Source organism: Tetrao urogallus (assembly GCF_951394365.1).
Source record: "Tetrao urogallus genome assembly, chromosome: 2".
In the NCBI taxonomy this organism is placed as follows: Eukaryota; Metazoa; Chordata; class Aves; order Galliformes; family Phasianidae; genus Tetrao; species Tetrao urogallus.
In genome coordinates, this window is record NC_136814.1 from 92,398,637 (window position 1) to 92,417,342 (window position 18,706).

Here is an 18,706-nt window from a genome sequence, read left to right on the forward strand (position 1 = left end):
GAAAAAAAAAATTTTAAAAAATCACAGTACAAGCACTGTACAATCACTCCCCACTCATCCTCTCCTTCCATGACTTCTGACTTCAAGGAATTTTATCACTCCCTCTTAACCACCTGCCTCTCAGACTTTTTAGTTATCCTCATACATGCCACTCATCATTCCTGTCACCCTTCTCTAAAAACTTTTCCAGTTCCACTGTATCAATTCTAAGACAGAAGATAACACAATTAGATGTATTAAGACGCATATACTCTATGGATTTATAAATATACATAATGCACACAGTACTTTATTTTCTTCTTTGCTTGCTTTCTAACAATTCCCCTTTAGTTACTATTTTAATCTACTTTAAGCTGATGGTTTTAAAGATCTTCTATAACCCTAAAATCTTACTTCCATAACAACAGTAACTTGAGACCACCAGTGCATATCAATAAAATCAAAGTTTCCTTCACATTTTCTGCATAGAATTCCATCTATCATTTCATCATCCAGTCTCTCCATGATATTAAGATCCCCCATAGTTCTCCAGTCAGTCCTCTTTACTACTCTGAATATCATTTAATGTAACTCCCATGCAATGTACATGGACATCAACAGCAAGATCTAGTTGCTCAGAGCCTGGTACAGATAAAATGAAAATGAAAATGATTAAAACTTGATCCTTACTGCTCTCCTGATTCTACTGTAACTCAATTCATTCAAATTTTACCTGCTACTCCTTCCCTTCACAGTGTTTCCTGTCCCTCTTACTCCCTATTGTGTAATATTATGCACATTTGACAGAACTAAAACAAGAGAAATAATTTTTTGTTATTACTTGTTTGCAGGTAGAGCTGTCACATATAAGCTCTCGATATTAAAGAAAATGCAACTACATCAAAATTAGTCTGAAATCTGTCCCAGATTTTATTACACATTATAATCAAACCAAATCCCACATATGGCTACATGACTTCCTGTCACCTCCCCACTACAAGCCATATACATTAGCAGACAATAAAACTTCATTAGACCTTTATTCCTAATGTTGATGAGATTTTGAAGAGCTGTGCTGTACACTAAAGAAAAACTACAGGGCTTCTTATGTGGAAGAAAAAAGCAACAGGGTTTTGTGTCTGAAGACTGAAAGCTCCACAAAAGCTGCAGCTCCTCCAAGGATTTTGATATTCAAACAACTGAAGCTCTACTGAGTTGGAAAAGTTTTCTTATAACATACAAACGCATAGCTCATGCCTTATTACAGATTGAGACAATTTCAAACAGCACAAATTTAAAACCTTAGCACAGAAATGTAGACCATCAGAATTTCCAATGAAGTATTCACTCTGGAGCAGACAGACATCGCAGTAACACATAAACAAACAATAATACAGATATAATTAAATTAACTCCCTCATGAATTCTTCCTAACAAGTTTTTCAAAAAGCTAGAAACATAATTCAACTTTGGACACTTTGGTTTGTAGCAGCCAGCAATACTCTCAGAGTGTGTTCCCACAGCAGCAGCTGAGTGCACACGATTGGCAACATTTCAATCCAGGCAGTGGGTAAGGAACAAGCAGAGATTAGGAGCAGGCCCCCCCTCAACCATCTCCAGCAGTTACTACAGCAACTCTGTTAGGAAGCACCGGCAGAGGCTGGAATTGGTCTGTCCATTGGCCTATGCCAGTGGCCTTGGCATTTCTTCTTCAGAGTAGCCTTAAATAATGCCACCACAACCAACACCACCACACACACCCAAGTTCTGAAGACAATAGGAAGGAACAGTGATGTAAAGACAACAAGGGATAACTGCTGCTATGTTCAGTCTAAGTATACAAAGAATAGGCAGCAGAATTTTCATCAAGTTGAGGGGGTGGGGATGTATCAGTATGTGCAGGAATATGTTACCACTCTTCCATCTACATTTCAAGTTCTCTGCGCATCCTCCTGCAGGGCAACATCTGTTCTCAGCATTTGCAGCAAGGTAGTCACTGATACCTAGGTCATACATTGCAAAAAGTATGATATAGCAAAGGACGTTCTGTGCTTAGTTGAAAGTCTGCTACTTCATACTGCAGAACAGCACAGAGTCAAAAGGATAAGAATGAGATTACTTACAAACATCAAAAGGTTTTTCATGTTAACGATATAGCTCCAGAGTCCCTCAACATATACTACAAAACAACTAAGTTCTGCAAACATTGTATATTACATTACATGACAACATAAGAGTTTTTGGTAAAGATAGATGTTTCTAACAATACATAGCACAAAAGTGCATTTAATCTGCAAATTACAGGGTGAGATTTCGATACTATTGTAAAGCTTAAAAGAAAACTCAGCTTTGATGGTTTCATCCTCACGATTAACACTCCTTCTTAAGACAGACAAAATGAGAAAAACTATTTACAATACTGGACTGAGTTACGACAACCTTTCAGAACATTCCCAACTGCATTTACAGTAGTTGAAGAGTGAACCAGAACAGTCAGCAGAACATGACCCTATCTAAGAACAGAAGGCTGCTTATATAAGGAAGATAGATAAAATATTATTCTTGTAAATGACTAGATGACTTCCTCCACATGCACCTTGTTCCAGTTTTATCTCAGTGTTAACTCCTCTCTAATCCACTGTATCTGCATAACGCTGAAGTAATAAATCAGTAGTATGGAAAGCACCCAGCACCTCCAGAAATTTTGTAATTCCTACACTCAGTGGCTACAAAAAAAAAAAAAAAAAAAAAAAAAAAGAAAAACAACAACTAGTATGGCCTTTTCTAAAACAGGCATTGTACTTTCCAAGGTAAATACAAAAGACAAATTGAAAGCATCCATATAAGTACAAATTTTCTTAACAAAAATGTATTTATGTTTAATAAAACTGAAAGTAGATCCTGAAAAAAAACCGTTAAACAATACCTACCAATTGTGTACATCAAGACAACAATTCCATCATAATCCAAACAAATTATAATAGTATGTGATATTTAAGAGCTCTTGGAACCCTGTTAATAACAAGTCTCCCATCATAGCTTAAAGAGGCAAATAGCCATGGGTCTGCTGAGGACCATTCAACTGCATATACACTATCTTCATGTTCTTCATAGGTAGCTATTACACTGTCCTGAAGGGGCTCTTTAATCCTAAAATTAAAAAAGAAAAAGAAAAGAAAAAAGAAGAAAGTAAGCATCCATCAACACTCTTGATTTAAAATGCAATGTTAAGTGCCACTAACATCTAGAGCACAAGTTTCTATTTAACAGTGCAGTAGTGTGAGTTCAAGGAAGGGATGCACCTTCTACACCTAATATCTGCACATACATACATTTCAGATAACAGTCATGTGAAGCACAAAGAACTCATTTGTAGGGAAAACACATGCCATTCTCAACTTCAGTGCAGGTCTCAGTACCCACTTGAAGCATTTCAATCTCTTCCACCCTTCCTGTCATACTTCAGGCATTAAAAGACAAGTGTTATTTTTTCCCTTAATCAACAGCTTTTCTCTCATCACGGTCCACCTTCCTTGTTGCCAACTGAATTATTCAAAGCATATCATCTATTACATGAGAGCAGGTAGATAAGAAGTTTTGGTCCTTGACATTGTGCTCTCTCCTATGCTGCAATCCTGGACCAACTCAGAGTAACACAAAGGATATAAAGGCACCCCTCCAAATGTGATAATTTTTTTCTTCCTGATCCTAGAGTTGTAACACCAGATGCACTAAAAATGCAAATTCTCACTTATTACCATATACTTCACCTCTCACTATCCAAGTTCCTAGTCATCTACATCATCATGAGAGAAAGACATACTCTCTTTTGCAGTGAAAATATTTGAAAACTGATTCAGGCTAGCCTTTAAATTTCAAACCAGTCAAGAGTGAATGGCTATGCCCTGCTAGTTGAAAGCAGTCCTTCTCTTCCCCAGACACAAAGCCACTCTATTCTTTAAGGGCACCACAGTACATTTGTTTTGTAGCTGCAGGGCAGGTGAGTTTGCAGGAAGACCTTACAGCTCCCTTCCCCCATAGAGAATCACTCCTGCCTGGCGGCCATCAGCATCCACCAGCCTCCCTGAAACAGAGTTGTATTACAACCACAGTCCTCCCAACAGAAAGAAAAGACAGAGGGCCTTGCAAACAGCAATCATTTAAACAGATAGTGCTGCTGCAGAAATGAAGTGCTGATCACTCTCTGCCCTTTATCACTTCCCTCTGAAAATATGCATCCTTACAATCACAAAGCACACACAGCATTATGTTTGAATTGCTTGCAGGATATCACTGGTCCACCTAGCCAGCTGTGAATCTAACATCGCAATTAAAATTCAATTGAATTTAAATGAACAAACCAAATACAGTCTGATACTACAGAATAGCTTCAGATATTTAGTTCCAAGGTCCATTATCATTTACTTATGCTATGTTTAAGGTCAACTAACAAAAAGGGTGCTGGCACAAACAACATACAGCCTCTGGCTAATTAAAAAGAGAAGATCTGTTCTGCAATTCTCCTGAATGTATACTTTACTACAAACCATCTAACAGCAGAGAGCTAATAAACACACATACGCAGACACTTCATCTCCCACAATGCTTTTTCTAACTTCCTGTTAACTGACATGCCTGGTTAACTGAAAGTTGGTCACGTCCCTAGACAGCAATGTGCCTCATGCAGTGCTCACCCACTTATCCAGAACTCCATTATTCTGAAGGTTTCAAATGTCTCTCTGGAAAAGCAAGAGAGTAATGCATGCTGAATACTGCCGTCAGGGGACACGACCAACTTTCAGTTAACCAGGAGTCTCAGTTAACCAAAGGTTGGGTAAACAAAGGACAAATATGCCTCTAACTTGCACTAATTTCTGTATGTTCCCCAGTTGTTAATTGCGTTTCATTTAAACAATACAGTTCACCTAATTTAATTCATAGAATTCATAGTGGAATGAGTGTTTAAGAAAGAAACATACAGTTTGGTATTGCCATTTATAACTACAAAGATTAACTGATCTTTATTACTGTCTATAACATTTACTTTCATACTCAAGACCATTTCTTGTCTTCCCTTAAAAGAAAGTACACTATCACGTCTGGTTCCTTCAGGTCACATGTGATCATTTTTCATTTTTCTTTTATTGATGTTTAAGCAGGTAAGACCTTTTTTTTTTTTTTTTTAGTCTTCTTATGCATATGACTGGCAGCTTTTCAAGTTGTCAAGAATAGGAGAAAATCCTTATGAAAGTGACCAGTTGATGTGAAGGAGCTAGATACTATTGAAGATAATCAGATGGAAGAAAATATCTTAATAACACATATCTCAGGAACAATGCAGAAGATTTGAAAGAACCTGTCCGGAGGCATTCTTTACAAACACTATGAGAGAAAACAGACATGTCATTCAATTTTGTAATGGGCAATACACCCAAAAGGTTTCTGCAAAGGGGAATAAAGAACAGAATTTATTCTGGGCCCCTGAAAGATTGCTCAAAATAATTAAAAAAAAAAAAAAAACAAACAGAAAGGAAGAGGTAGTTTGTGTTTGGTTTTCTTTTTCTCATCTCCTCAAGATGGATCACATTATCCCGTGCTGAGTCTTTCAAGAAAACACCTCAGATTCATTTGCATTTTAGCAATGCAAGCACATTTCTGGTAATCCAAGACTAGGCTGAGGATACAGATTTTGATTCTACATAAATCTAGGATACTTAAAAGTTATTCTGTTTCCAAGTCCCAGGGCTAAAACTATTTACTCTTGATGAATTTTTGTACAGCTTTTGCATATTTTTTTAAATCTGATAACGAATGAACTCAGACTCCTAATCCCTCAGATACTAAACAATTTGGTTAATGCAAGAAGGTATGCACTTAACAGCTATGACACTGACATTTATTTAACCAAGGAAACAAATACTTAAAAAGAAGAACAAAAGTGTATGCATAAAAAGATTGTACAGAAAAAGATGCTGGTGACAGCAAATACGAGGGGAACACAAAAAATAGCTTAGATTTTATTGTTGCACACCATTTTCCTACATAGATAATTCAATTATTTATGTGGGCTTTGTTTGGCTTTTTTTTTTTTTAACCAGCTGCTAAAATTTTATTCATAGAATCATAGAATTGTTTGAGTTGGAAGATACCCGTAAGAGTTACCTAGTTCAACTCCTCCACAACAAATAGGGAGACCTATAGCTAGATCAGGCTGCTCGGAGCCCTGTCAAGCCTGACCTTGAATGTCTCCAAGGATGGGGAATCCAACACCTCCCTGGGCAACCTGCTCCAATGTTTATCATAAAAAACTTCCTTATATCTACCTAATCTAGATCTCCCCTCTTTCACTTTGAAACCATTTCCCCTTGTCCTGTCAAAACACACCTTGCAACAGAGTCCGTCTCCTCATTTCTCATAGCTCCCTTTAGATACTGACAGGCTGCTCAGGTCTCTCCAGAGCCTTCTCTTCTTCCAGATTGAACATCCCCAGCTCTCTCAGCCTGTCCTCTCGGGAGAAACACTCCATCCCTTGGATCACTCCCATGGCCCTCCTTTAGACATGCTCCAACAGGTCTGTGTTTCTCCTGTACTGAGGACTCCAGGTGAAGCCTCACCAGCATAGAGCAGAGAGACAAGATCACCTCCCTCACTCCTGCCCTGCTGGCCACGCTTCTTGAGGCACAGCCCAGGATACAGCTGGATTTTTGGGCTACAAAGGCACTCTACAGACTCATGCCCACCAGAATCCCAGGTCCGTTTGGCAAAGCTGTGCTCAATGCTTTCATCCCCCAGCTTGTATTAATAATGGGAGCCTCCAAGAGCCAAGCGCAACACCTTGCACTTGGATTTGTTAAACCTCACGAGGTTCTCCTGGGCCAACAGCTGGGGCCTCTTTAACATTCAGCACTTACAGAGACTAACATCACAGATCTAATGAATGTATTTTTTAATACTCTATACATAACATAATTAAAAATATTATTATTACATATAGTTTTATCTGAGAAACCATCCATTCCATAAATAAAAGCTCTCAATGAGGTAAAGGTACAGATTGCTCTGACTACTGATTCCTAGATAGAGAAGTCTGACAAATTTTATTTGATGAGCACCCTTACTAATCACTTGTTAAGCCTGGCAAGCTTGATGAACTATTTTCTTCCTTACTCTAAAATCTTTCCAGCCCTTGAAAAGCTCCATAAGTTTCTTGTACTATTTCAAAGATTTAAGTACCTTTTTCTCTTCTTGTATTTGTTCTTGCCTGCATCAACCGACAAGGCATCAAGCTTTTATGTCATCAAGCACTTATATTAAGCAATGTGTAATCTATACCTACATCCTGCATAAATTTATGACCTATGCCAGGCAGTGCTGAAACCAGACTGATTTCTCTTTATAGCCTTATTCACATAACACCACCCCTACCATCCTCATCTACAAAAGGAGAAGAGTTTTCATTTTAGTATATAACACAGAGGTTAATTGCACTACTGACTTGAGAGAGAAGCCTGTTAAGCCTTGGATAATTGTTTTCATGTAGAGAGCTGTTATTTCCAATTACTGCTCATTCTAACAACCACTTACGTTTGCAGAGGTAGAGATTCTGTTTTGTTATCATAATGTTTAATAAAGTGTTTTTCAGAGTCACCAAAAACTGTTAATTCCTTATCACAGTCAAAGTTAAATCCTCCTTAACACAAAAGTTACTTGAAACAGATGCGATGCAACAGAGCAGCAAACAGTAGTGTCCAAAACGCATCCAGAAGAGTAAATGCATTGGACTCCAAAACAAGCCCAGTAGATACCCTTTCCCTTTAGCTGGAGGGCCAACTTTACAACTGTAAGAGTTTGCTTCAGATAAGCTCACATGGCACACTATTTCCTTTTTTACTCTGTTTACTAATTCAGAATTCAGAGATTTTTCTACTAGAACACAATTTCTATGTATAGTAGCTTGCTATTCATTTTATTATAAATATTGTTTCCTTACACGAAAAACAGCCTTCTGAACTGCTTCTACACAAAAATTTCATCTTTAAAAGAAGGAAATGCTTCTTTTTTTTTTAAATATCAAATTTCATATTTGTCCTACAACACAAAATGAATTTATCAGCAGATATACTCTAGTTAAAGAAATAACAGGGGAAAACTATACCTGGAAATTGCACTGCACCAGATTTGGCCCAGCTTCTTTACACATCCTACCAAGTGGAATGTCTTAACACCTGGTATTCCCCAGTACCTATCAGAGTACCTATTTTTGACAGAACGCTGAAGGTTTTCCTTATTCAGCACAAAGACACGACATAGTTGGCATACTCATCCTAGATGCATTTCACAAAGGCAGCGTATGCACTGCATGTTTTGGAACAATCAAAAGCACAGTCAGTGAGAAGAGAAACTCACGAATATGGCTACTGGTAAAAGAAAACTCCAGTGAGAAAAATCAGAAGACTCCAAAGATGATTCAGAAAGCGGAAACAGTCCCTTAAGCTGCTAACATTCCAGGACTGAAAGCATACCCAGGGGAAATATCATGTTTTCCTGTTTTTATAACATTTCCTCTTGGCTGCTATGATACAGGCTAGTGAGACCTTTGATATGATGCAGGAAGGCTGTTCTTCCATGTGTATGATTGATGAGAGTAACACCAGTAGCAGTGAAAAAAGCAATAAAGGGACAGCAAACTAGTCTCTCTGATCTGTATCAGCAGTCATGAAGGTCACTTAGTTGTGACAAGAGAAAAAAAATCCTCATGTAAGGTCCTAGTTACACTGCTTATGAAAGTGTGTTCTGGTCTCCAAGATGAGACACAAGATGGACATATAAACTCTCAAGGTGTCGGCATGTATGTGGACAAGTACACAGAAGAGAAATTTCTTATTAGGAATAGAAGACAGCAACTTTTGTGTGCTGTCTATTCATTACTGAACAAACATTTTCTTAAAAAGCAGGTATTTGCTGCAGAAAAGCTATCAAGAATAAATGAGTAGACTTGTAATTCTAGGCCATTGCACAATGCAAGGTTAAACTAACATGTTACTCCTTTTATCTTCAGAAGAGAAATACATTAAAACAAAGTTTACCCAAAATACTTTAATATATTAAAAAATAATTTGAGTCTTAAGAATCCCAAACATCTCAGTTGTTCAGAATATTATTATGAGTCAGTAGTTTTAAATATATAGACTTTTGCTAGGTAAAGAAAAAACCCTTTTAAGTCTGTACTGGTATATACTCTTCATTTTTATATTTAACTCAAGGAGCTAAATATTTTCTTACACAAATTATTACAAGTTGTTTCAGTCATAAATAAAAAAATATATAGATAGCTTATAAGGAAATAGCTTTCTTCTCCTTTCTCTTGAAAGAAGATTGAAATATCAAGTACAGATTAGGTTGCTCAGTCCGAAGGTGACAGTTTGGAGATACCAGCTTTACAGATACTTCCTCTTTCTAGTATATTTCAAGATACACTTAAAAAGTGAATTTGTTTTTCAAGATTTCTGTGCTACGTAATGAACCACACGTCCTCTTAACAAGGTAAAACGAACCCTGTAGGGATACAGCAACTTCCTGAAAATCTAGAAAGTATCCAACCCAAAAGAAGACTCATTCTAAAGACATTTTGTATGTTTAAAATTAACCATTCCTATACATGAGATAGCTTCCTTATTTAAACAAAAGAGGAAGAAAATAAAAGCAAAAAGAGAGTTCCAAAACCTTCATGTGACACCAAAGTGTTGAAGCCAGTTGGAGCAAAACTACATCGTATTAAGAAATGGGCCAGAGCAATCTTGAAAGTGCAACTACAGAAGTAATCTGAAGATTATTTAAAAGTTTAAGTGAAAAACCTAAAGAACATGAGTAAAAGAGCGATCTTCTCATTTCCTTATTTTTCAACTAATCTCACCATTCTTTATGAAGAAATAAAATGCACCAATACCACTGCAGACAGTTCTACATATTAAAATGAATTAATCAAAACGATTGCTCAATGCATTCATGAAATACATACATTTTCACAGTTGCAAAGAATAGAAAAATATAGACTAGCCTGTTGGCTTCAAAATATTTTACATGAGTTTCCGTATTATTATCCTAATTTTGCAAAGAAATAATCTGCTGAAGATCACCATGTAAACTAGTTGCAAAATCTGAAAACCTTTAGCCATGCTAGCTCTACAGAGCTATGTATATTCATACAGAAGAGGAAAAAAATATCGTATTTCACAAATGAAATAAGCATTTGTTGCATTGCCTCCTACAACATTCTCTCCAAAACACATGTGTACAATACACAACACACATACAACTGCATGCCTTATTCTCTACCAAGATAACTGAATCACAGAATCACCCGGGTTGGAAGGGACCTCAAGGATCATGTAGTTCCAACCCCCCTGCCTAGCAGGGCCACCAAACATACACATTTAGATCAGGTTGCCCAGGACCCCGTCCAACCTGGCCTTGAACACATCCAAGGACGGGGCATCCACAACCTCCCTGGGCAGCCCGTTCCAGGGCCTAACCACTCTCCTTGTAAAGAACTTCCCCCTAACATCCAACCTGAATCTTCCCTCCTTCAACTTGGATCCATGTGGATCCAACTGAAAGCAAACTTCTGTTTTGCTTGGAACAGTTCTCTCTCACACTCTCATACTCTCTCTTCCAAAACAAACAAGCAAACAACAACAAAACACCCTCTTTTAACCCAGATTATTGTGTGTGCATGACTTGATCCAGAGCTCCATTAAAGTGATCTTTTCACTCATCCAGCTGACTTTAGGACTGGTCCTCAGCATCACCATCCCCTTTTTCTACCAGTGCAAATACAGTGATAGTGCTGATATGATAAAAAGAATAGATTCCACCCATGACTGTGAGTAAAGAAGTATTAATTAGAACTACTTACCTGAAAGGTCTGTATACAAAAATCCTAGTCAGCAAAAAATAGAATGTTAACCATTTTAACAAAAAGACAAACTATAAGCATATGCATAAAACCTAGGAAACTTCATACTTCTCTTCTTGATGTTGTTCCTCTTGGTCACTCAGTTCATCATCATCTACCATATGTCCAAATGGTTCAGAAGAAATTGATACCATATTAGAAAGAATAACTCTGCTATCACTGCTTCCTGTAAGGATCAGCTGATCATGAGAATGATTGTATCTGACATTCCAGACCCTAAGAAAATAAATCAGAAAGAACAAGAAGCCACGTTTGGCAGGTTGTGAGTGCATCAATGTTGCTTAAAAAGATTTCCATTTTTAAAATAGGATTAAAAATTCATCTTTGATTTGAATGTGCTAAGTACACACAAGTGAAATGTCTTATTCCAAAGACTAGTTTTTTCTTTTTTCATTTGGCTTTTAAGCTTCTATATAATTTGTTCTCTTTGGAGTATCTTCAAAATTCAAAAATCCCAAAAAACAAAAAAATACCATTCAGTGAGTTCCCTGAGGTTATATGCAAGGCTACTGTTTAATACATCAGAAAAATATTTAGGTTCTAAAAACACAAAATCAAGCAAAATACAGATTAGAAATTACCCATTAGACAAAAAGCTCAAACATTTTCACAATAAATTTTGAAATAGACTTTAAAATAAAATAAGGATTATATTCATCTACAATTTTGATACTTCATATAATAAATTAATACTAAATGTTTTTATAGTTTTTGTTTCATTATTTTCCTTTCAATCTTCCAGGAAAAAAATAGCACATATAAGAATTCCTCCTGTTAATTCTCATATTCATTCCCCTCAAAGTAGCTTCAGAGTTCAGATCTATCTGGCAAGTTACTATAACTCATATTTCATAGATACGAACTGTTCATCTACTCTTACGAGCCTGCAAATTTCAGACAAGATTCTCTCTTGACTCCAATCACAGGCCAAAGGGTACACAGAATATATATAATATACATAATATGTAATTTGAGAAAAAAATAACTGACTTGCTCTGGCTTACAGGATGCCAAGAGTGTGAAAAAAGTGAGGCTGACACATCTACTACTCCACACTGGAAGGACAGATGGCAGCTGCTGCAACCAAAACAGCTCAGGTGCTTTTCCGCATGTCAGGTGCAGCAGATCATGCTGAGGTTGGGCAGGTACAGCTGCATCTCATCTGGATCCCACAAGCCAACCTCTGTGCTGTGCTTCTCAAAAAGCGTACCCAATCTCCCCAGCATTAACAACAGCTTCTTCCCAATTAGACAATAAGATTGCCTAAACTTCTTATTTACAATCACACAAGTAACATTTATGAGTTAAAACCTTTCCTCCGTGCAGAAAAATGTTATCCACAGCAGCAAAAACATAGCTTGCATTGTTCCTAAACAGTAAAATAAATAGCTGAATAAATTATCTAAGCTATCCACCCACAACACAGCATGTAGATAATTTGTTCTACCAGTGGGAATGCTCCTCTAGCGTCTTCACTGGTTCAGTGACATTTCTTGTGTCCCAGAATTTCACCTTGCAGTCATCTCCACAGCTAGCCAGGTAGTACTGTTTATTGGGATTAAAGTCAAGGTCTCGTACCAGCTGTCCGTGTGCATTTTCTATGGAATATATTTGCCTGTAAAACACATAAAAAAAATTAAATGGTCTATAAAAAGCTAGCTGCATTCCACTGACAAGAATCTGTTTCCCTGGAAACTTGCATAATGCCCTTAACACCCGCAGACCTCAAGTTCTCACTGCTAGTGCACAGTCTGGGGAAACCCCAGCTGTTAACTGCAGAGACTTGTGTAGATTTCTCAGCATGCTTTGAATTTTCCCTTTTTGCTTATCTATACTGAGATCTTCTGGAGCTAAAGATAAATATTAGATCCAGATGATTCTAGCACAGCACTGTAGCAACGATAAGAAATATCTGTTACTAACCCACAGTATGTTCATATTACACCTTCTCCATCCCTAAGTTGTTATACCATTTCTATATTTATTATGTCTAGCTCTTAGAATCACACAATCATCTAGGCTAGAAAAGACCTTCAAGATCATCAAGTCCTATCACTAAACCAACTTCCCCTAGTGCCACATCCATGTGCCTTTTAAATACCTCCAGGGGTGGGGACTCAGCCACTTCCCTAGGCAGCTCACTGCAATGCTTCACTACTCTTTCTGCAAAGAAATTCTTCCTAATATCCAATACAAACTTCAGCTGCTGTAAGAGATGGTTTTCTCAAATCTCATCGCTTACCCCTTGAGAAAAGAGATAATACCCTTTCCACTGCAGTGTCCTCTAAAGCAGATGCAGAGAGCGATGAGATCTCCCCTCAGCCTCCACTTCTCCAAGGCAAAACCACCTCAACTCCCTAAGTCACTCCCCATAGGTCTTGTTTTCTAGACCCTTCACCAGCCTTGGTGCTCTTTTCTGCACATGCTTTGAGCAACTCAATATCCTTCTTGTGATGACGAGCCCAAAACTGAAAACACTATTTGAAACGTAGTCTCATCAGTGCTGCAAATAAGGGGCAGTCCGTTCCTGATTTCTGATGCAGGCCAGGATGCCATTGGCTGGCTCACGCTCAGCCAGCTGTCGAGTATCCCCAGGTCATTTTCTGCTGGGCAGCTTTCTGTTTCTCTTCCACGAGTCTGTACCACTGCATGGAGTTGCTATGAACTTGGCATCCAGTTGAATGTCATGCAACTGGACTTGGCCCATCAATCCAGCCTATCCAGATCCTTCTGCAAAGCTTTCCCACCCTCAAGAAGATCCATAAGAAGCAACTCAAAGTATATCACACATAGTAATCCTTCTCGCAATAGCTATTGCAGTCACCTGGGATAAATGATATCATTCAGATAACCAACTTCAAAACTCTGCCCAAATTTTGAGAGATCAACGATATTGCTCAGGTATGCCTTTCCACCAGCTACTCTGGCATCAGAATTTTACACTTCCTCTTCATTTCCTAAAACATCTTCATGAGTTTTTTGTTTTGTTTTGTTTTGTTTTTTTTCAACTATAAAACACTTTCCCCTTCATTATTAACTTTTTTATTTTGTTCTTGACTGCACTGCTCATGGCAATGTGTGAAGTTTTAAAAAGAAATTCCATTCTCTGCCCACCCTGCATTCAGTTGTGCTTACCATGAAGGCCTATACGCTAACTGAACTGTTAGTTTGACCACTTGATCAATCTCTTTCCTTTCCAAATCCAAGTATTCTTTTTCATTCTATCATCTTACCTACAGCAATACAGCACACGTTCAATTTCCTAGTTACACCATACATTAGTAGGATTACACCAGGCCACACAAACCTTTTCTCCAACTAGTTATACTCTCTTCTCATATTCTAACACTTTTTTTTTATTTAGAATTTATTTATGGACTCTGAATTTCCCTGATATAATTCTCTCTACAAATTCGTTCAGCCTAGTTGTTATTCCCCTCTGCTTCGTGATGTTTTGCCTGGTTAAGTTTCCCAATGATCAACTGCTTTGTAGTCTAGTCCAACAGTCTTCTTGCCAACCTTTTTGCTTTTTCCTTTCCTTCTTTGCTACCTTCAACACTATCTACTCTCTCTTGCAGTTATCTTAACTGTACTCTCACAGAAGTAGCTATTCAAGATGCTTTAGAAGCTCCTTTCCCGTCTTTGCTGGTATAGCAGTTTTCTGACCTTGATTTTTGTGTGTGTGTTTTATACTGCCATGGTTTATATATCTCTGGCTTTAAACTCCAACTTCTAGCCAAGCTAGTCTTCATCAAATATTCACATAATTCTAGTCATATTACAGTGTGATTGGAGATGAGACAATCCTGCACGCTTCTTTCAAGTACATTGCAAATAGCTTTTTGACATAGCCTAGTTCTCTTGAATTTGTTCAAGAGCAGTGAAATATGACCTTCAGATAAAGCAATTAGAATTCCAGGGTCTGCTTTTGTTAACCAAATACCCTTTCTTTGCAGATCTTGGTAATGTCTGGACTATCTTTGTTACAAAGTCACTCAGAGAAGTTATTTAAAACAAGATAGAGATGTTATTCTCTAATAAGACAGAACATGAAGCAGACTTCACAACATCTAACACTATCTAATTAGAAATACAGGATTTAATCTTAGGGTCCTGCATGCTCTATGTTACAAACAAATGAACAACCTCACCTTTCTCCTTAGACCTTACCTCTTCATAAAAGAGAACACACACATACATATCAAGTTATACCTTTATATATCTTTTTACAGGATGAAGAACAGAACTTTCAAATACAAAAACAGGCATTCAAAAATTTAATCATTATATTTGTATATAACTTTTTTATTATTTTTACTTATTTTTAACTTTTGTTAATTAAAGTAAACAAATCTATAAAGCAGAAACATACAAAGCTGGCAAGTATAGGGACTTACTGCAACACCCCTGAGCTGGCAGGAACCACAGAACTAAATTTGAAGTCATCCCACTCTAAGGCAACAAAAGTTATTAGAAGACATTAGTCTTCTCAGTTTAATGATAAATTACTACATGTTAAGGGACAAAGTGTATCCTAAAAAAAAAACCTTGCAGAGGCTTTAGTTGTCATGACAACAGATGTGCACAAAATCACTCCTTTACTTATCAAAACCACAACCAAATAGGAAAGAAAACACCTTATCAGGTAGATTCAAAGCATTAATTGATAGCGATACAATTTTGATGGATTCTGTAGTTTCACATGACTGGTGTGCTTCAATACAGAATACATTTCTTCAATACAGTATAGTATATTATTGTTAAAATCAGAAAAATGAAGAGTGAAATCACTCTCAACTACCTTCAGAGATTAAAGTTAGCTTTACATAGTATGCTATGAAGACAACTCATAGCATACTCAGGACGGATGCTGCATCCTGGTTTTCAGGTTGATATATAGAACATCTTCATTCAGGTAATGCCAATGCACTGAACAATCTCCAGACTAGTACACAGTTGAGTAAAATGCAATATCCAAGTCAGAATTGGAGCTGAGGGAAAAACTGAAAACCCCTTACTGAACTGTGAATACACAGCAGTGCAGTCCCAAACATTCCATCTACAATTGATAGCTTTTTAAAAAAAAAGTTAGGAGCAACAAAAAATCCACCTCCTGATGAAAATTTTTTGTCCTATTGCTCTTTACCTCATGCTCCGTGTATCCCATCCCCGAACAGTGGTATCATTGGCTGTTGCAATCTGTGTACAATTGTGGTGTGGACTCCATCGTCCTGAAGTAAATCTTAATTGTCCTTTCCCTTCTAAGGCTGCAGAACTAGAGAGCTAACACAAAAACAGAAATTAGCATGTGTCTAAATGTAAAAAAAAAAAAGTGAAATTAGTTCCACTAAGGACAGAACACTGCACAACAGTCTAACATTTCAGGCATAACAGAATTTCAAAATCCTAGTATAAAACTGGAGAAAACGAGGAATATAGAATCAATCTTGTATCCTAAAGTAATTTTTACAAAGGCTTACACAGTACAATGTTTTAAGAAGTATTATACTTCTTAATAACCTAAACTAAGCAGTTTTATATCTGTACATGTTGAAACTTCGTACAGACAATATGGACATACTGCAGTCATTTGTAGCTGTCTTTAACTGGCAAATAAGTATATGCCTTCAATTTCATAATCAGCTATAAAAGACTCATGAAATACATGTTTTTCCATGTCAAGATGCCACATTTTATCTGCAGGAAAAGAATTAGCATCAAAAGCTCTTGAATAAATGCAGCAGCATTAAAACAAAAATCGAGGCGCATGTGCTCATGTCATCACATAAATGCCTATTAAAATAATAGAAGCCACTAGATACAAATCTACAATCTATAAGAGTTAAAAGGTTTCAGCTGCAAAACAAGGCTCGCATACCATGAACAGATATCTGTACATCTCCATACAGTTAATAAAAGAAGGTATAAAATAATCAACTTCGTCTTGAAGTTGTAAAGAAAACTGTCATCCTTCTAACTTTGTGCGAACATGGGGAAAAACCCAATATGCAGTCACTGCAAATTAACTGCATTTCTAGTAATGTATAAAAGCTGAGGGGAGGGTAAGAAAAGCAAAGTAACTACATTTTAATCTGATTTAAACTTACACATTTAAAGTGCCTGAGCACTTTATTATATGACATATTTGGTCTTATTGCATGTAATATTCATATTTATAAGCATTTCACTGAGAGGCATTCCATACAGGCAGATTAAAGCACTGGATTCTTGTTGGGTCTCCACCCAGATATTAACATATATATATATATTTTTTTTTAATGTGAGGGCAACAAAAAACATGGAGAGCTAAGGACAGTGAAGAAATGAAAGAACTTTCATACATAAATGATCTTTGTGTAATAGAAGGAAGCCAGCAAGAATCCTTCTGTAAAATCCCAAGTGAGCATGAACACAATCCATCCCACTTCTTTAAAAGCAGAAAAGTTGACTATGTGACTATCCAAAGTAAAGGAAAACATGACAAAGGCATATTTTAGGTACCACCAATCTCAAATGATTTATTCTGCCTAGAATGAGACAGCATAACAATTCATTGCAGTATTTTAAAAACACAGAATAGTGATTTATGGTAGGTAATGAGAAAGTGAATAAGACTGCTGTCCATTTTCAGACAACAGAATTAGCTCTTTCAATACATAAAACTTTGGAAAAAATTCTGGAGCAAAAAAATCTAGAAGAATGTAAAATAGTCATCATTATATAGTTGGATTTAACAACGTTCTTAAGTGCTTAAGTGGATCAGTGAGTAAAGGCACTAATGGCTGTAAAAGGGAAGTATGATAAAATATTAGCATTACAGAAGAACAATGACTTGAAATAAAAAATTTATTTCATTTATTTATTATTAATAATATTAATTTATATTTTATATATAAATTTATTTATATTTATTTATAAATTATATTATTATATAATAATTATTATATATATAAATTATATATATAAATTATATTATTATATAATAATTATTATTATATATAAAATATTATATATATTATATTTATTTATATTTATTTATATTTTATAAATTAATTTATAAACATATTAATTTATAAAAATAAATAGGTTCTAAAAACAAACAAACAAACAAACAAACAACAGTTAAGCAATGCCATATGATCAGAACAGAACTGCATATTTTTACCCTCAGTGAATGAAATATTTTTTACAAAAGAAATAAATCTGAAAAAAGCCTGTCCTAGCCTTGAAGAAATGACTTCAGTGAACTCTAATGAAACCACCAGTTACAGTACTTCATTGAAACATCAGTAAGGACTAAGACACCATCTTCTACTTTGAATTTGGATCTCGTAAGGACTGATCTGGACACAGAAAAAAATATTTCGTTTAAAAATAAAAATCATTAACCTCTAGGCCAGTATAGAAATTATCCAGAAAAAATAATTAAGAGCATGGGTGCAAGAAACTAACTGCTCATTCACTCTTCCAGAACAAGAGGCATCAAATGAGACAAATCCATACCAACCTTACTACTTACATATCTGAATATTAGACAAAACAGTTTTTTAAAAAGTTTTTTAAAAAAATGAGTGAATCAATTTGAATAGACATTGTTGTTTAGCACCAAGAACTCAAAGCAGTGCAAAGTAAGCGTGGGAATTCAAGTGACATCTACATCCAAGGGTTTTAAGTTAAATATGAAATACAGGACTGTGAGATATTAACTAACATTGGTTAATCTATTATCATGTGAATTAGAAAACCCTTGAA

General features: G+C 36.3%; 1 protein-coding gene across 1 annotated transcript in view; it reads right to left on the reverse strand.

Moving 5' to 3' along the window:
• Positions 1 to 2,954: 2,954 nt before the first annotated feature.
• The window catches only part of EIPR1 (EARP complex and GARP complex interacting protein 1), a gene marked incomplete at both ends in the record, with an annotated part of 59,050 nt that continues 43,298 nt past the window's right edge, over positions 2,955 to 18,706 (reverse strand). The window contains 4 exons of the mRNA XM_079532611.1: positions 2,955 to 3,129; positions 11,003 to 11,170; positions 12,402 to 12,569; positions 16,101 to 16,237. Of these exons, the coding sequence (XP_079388737.1) occupies positions 2,955 to 3,129; positions 11,003 to 11,170; positions 12,402 to 12,569; positions 16,101 to 16,237 (648 nt within the window). The remainder of the gene's footprint in view (positions 3,130 to 11,002; positions 11,171 to 12,401; positions 12,570 to 16,100; positions 16,238 to 18,706) is intronic.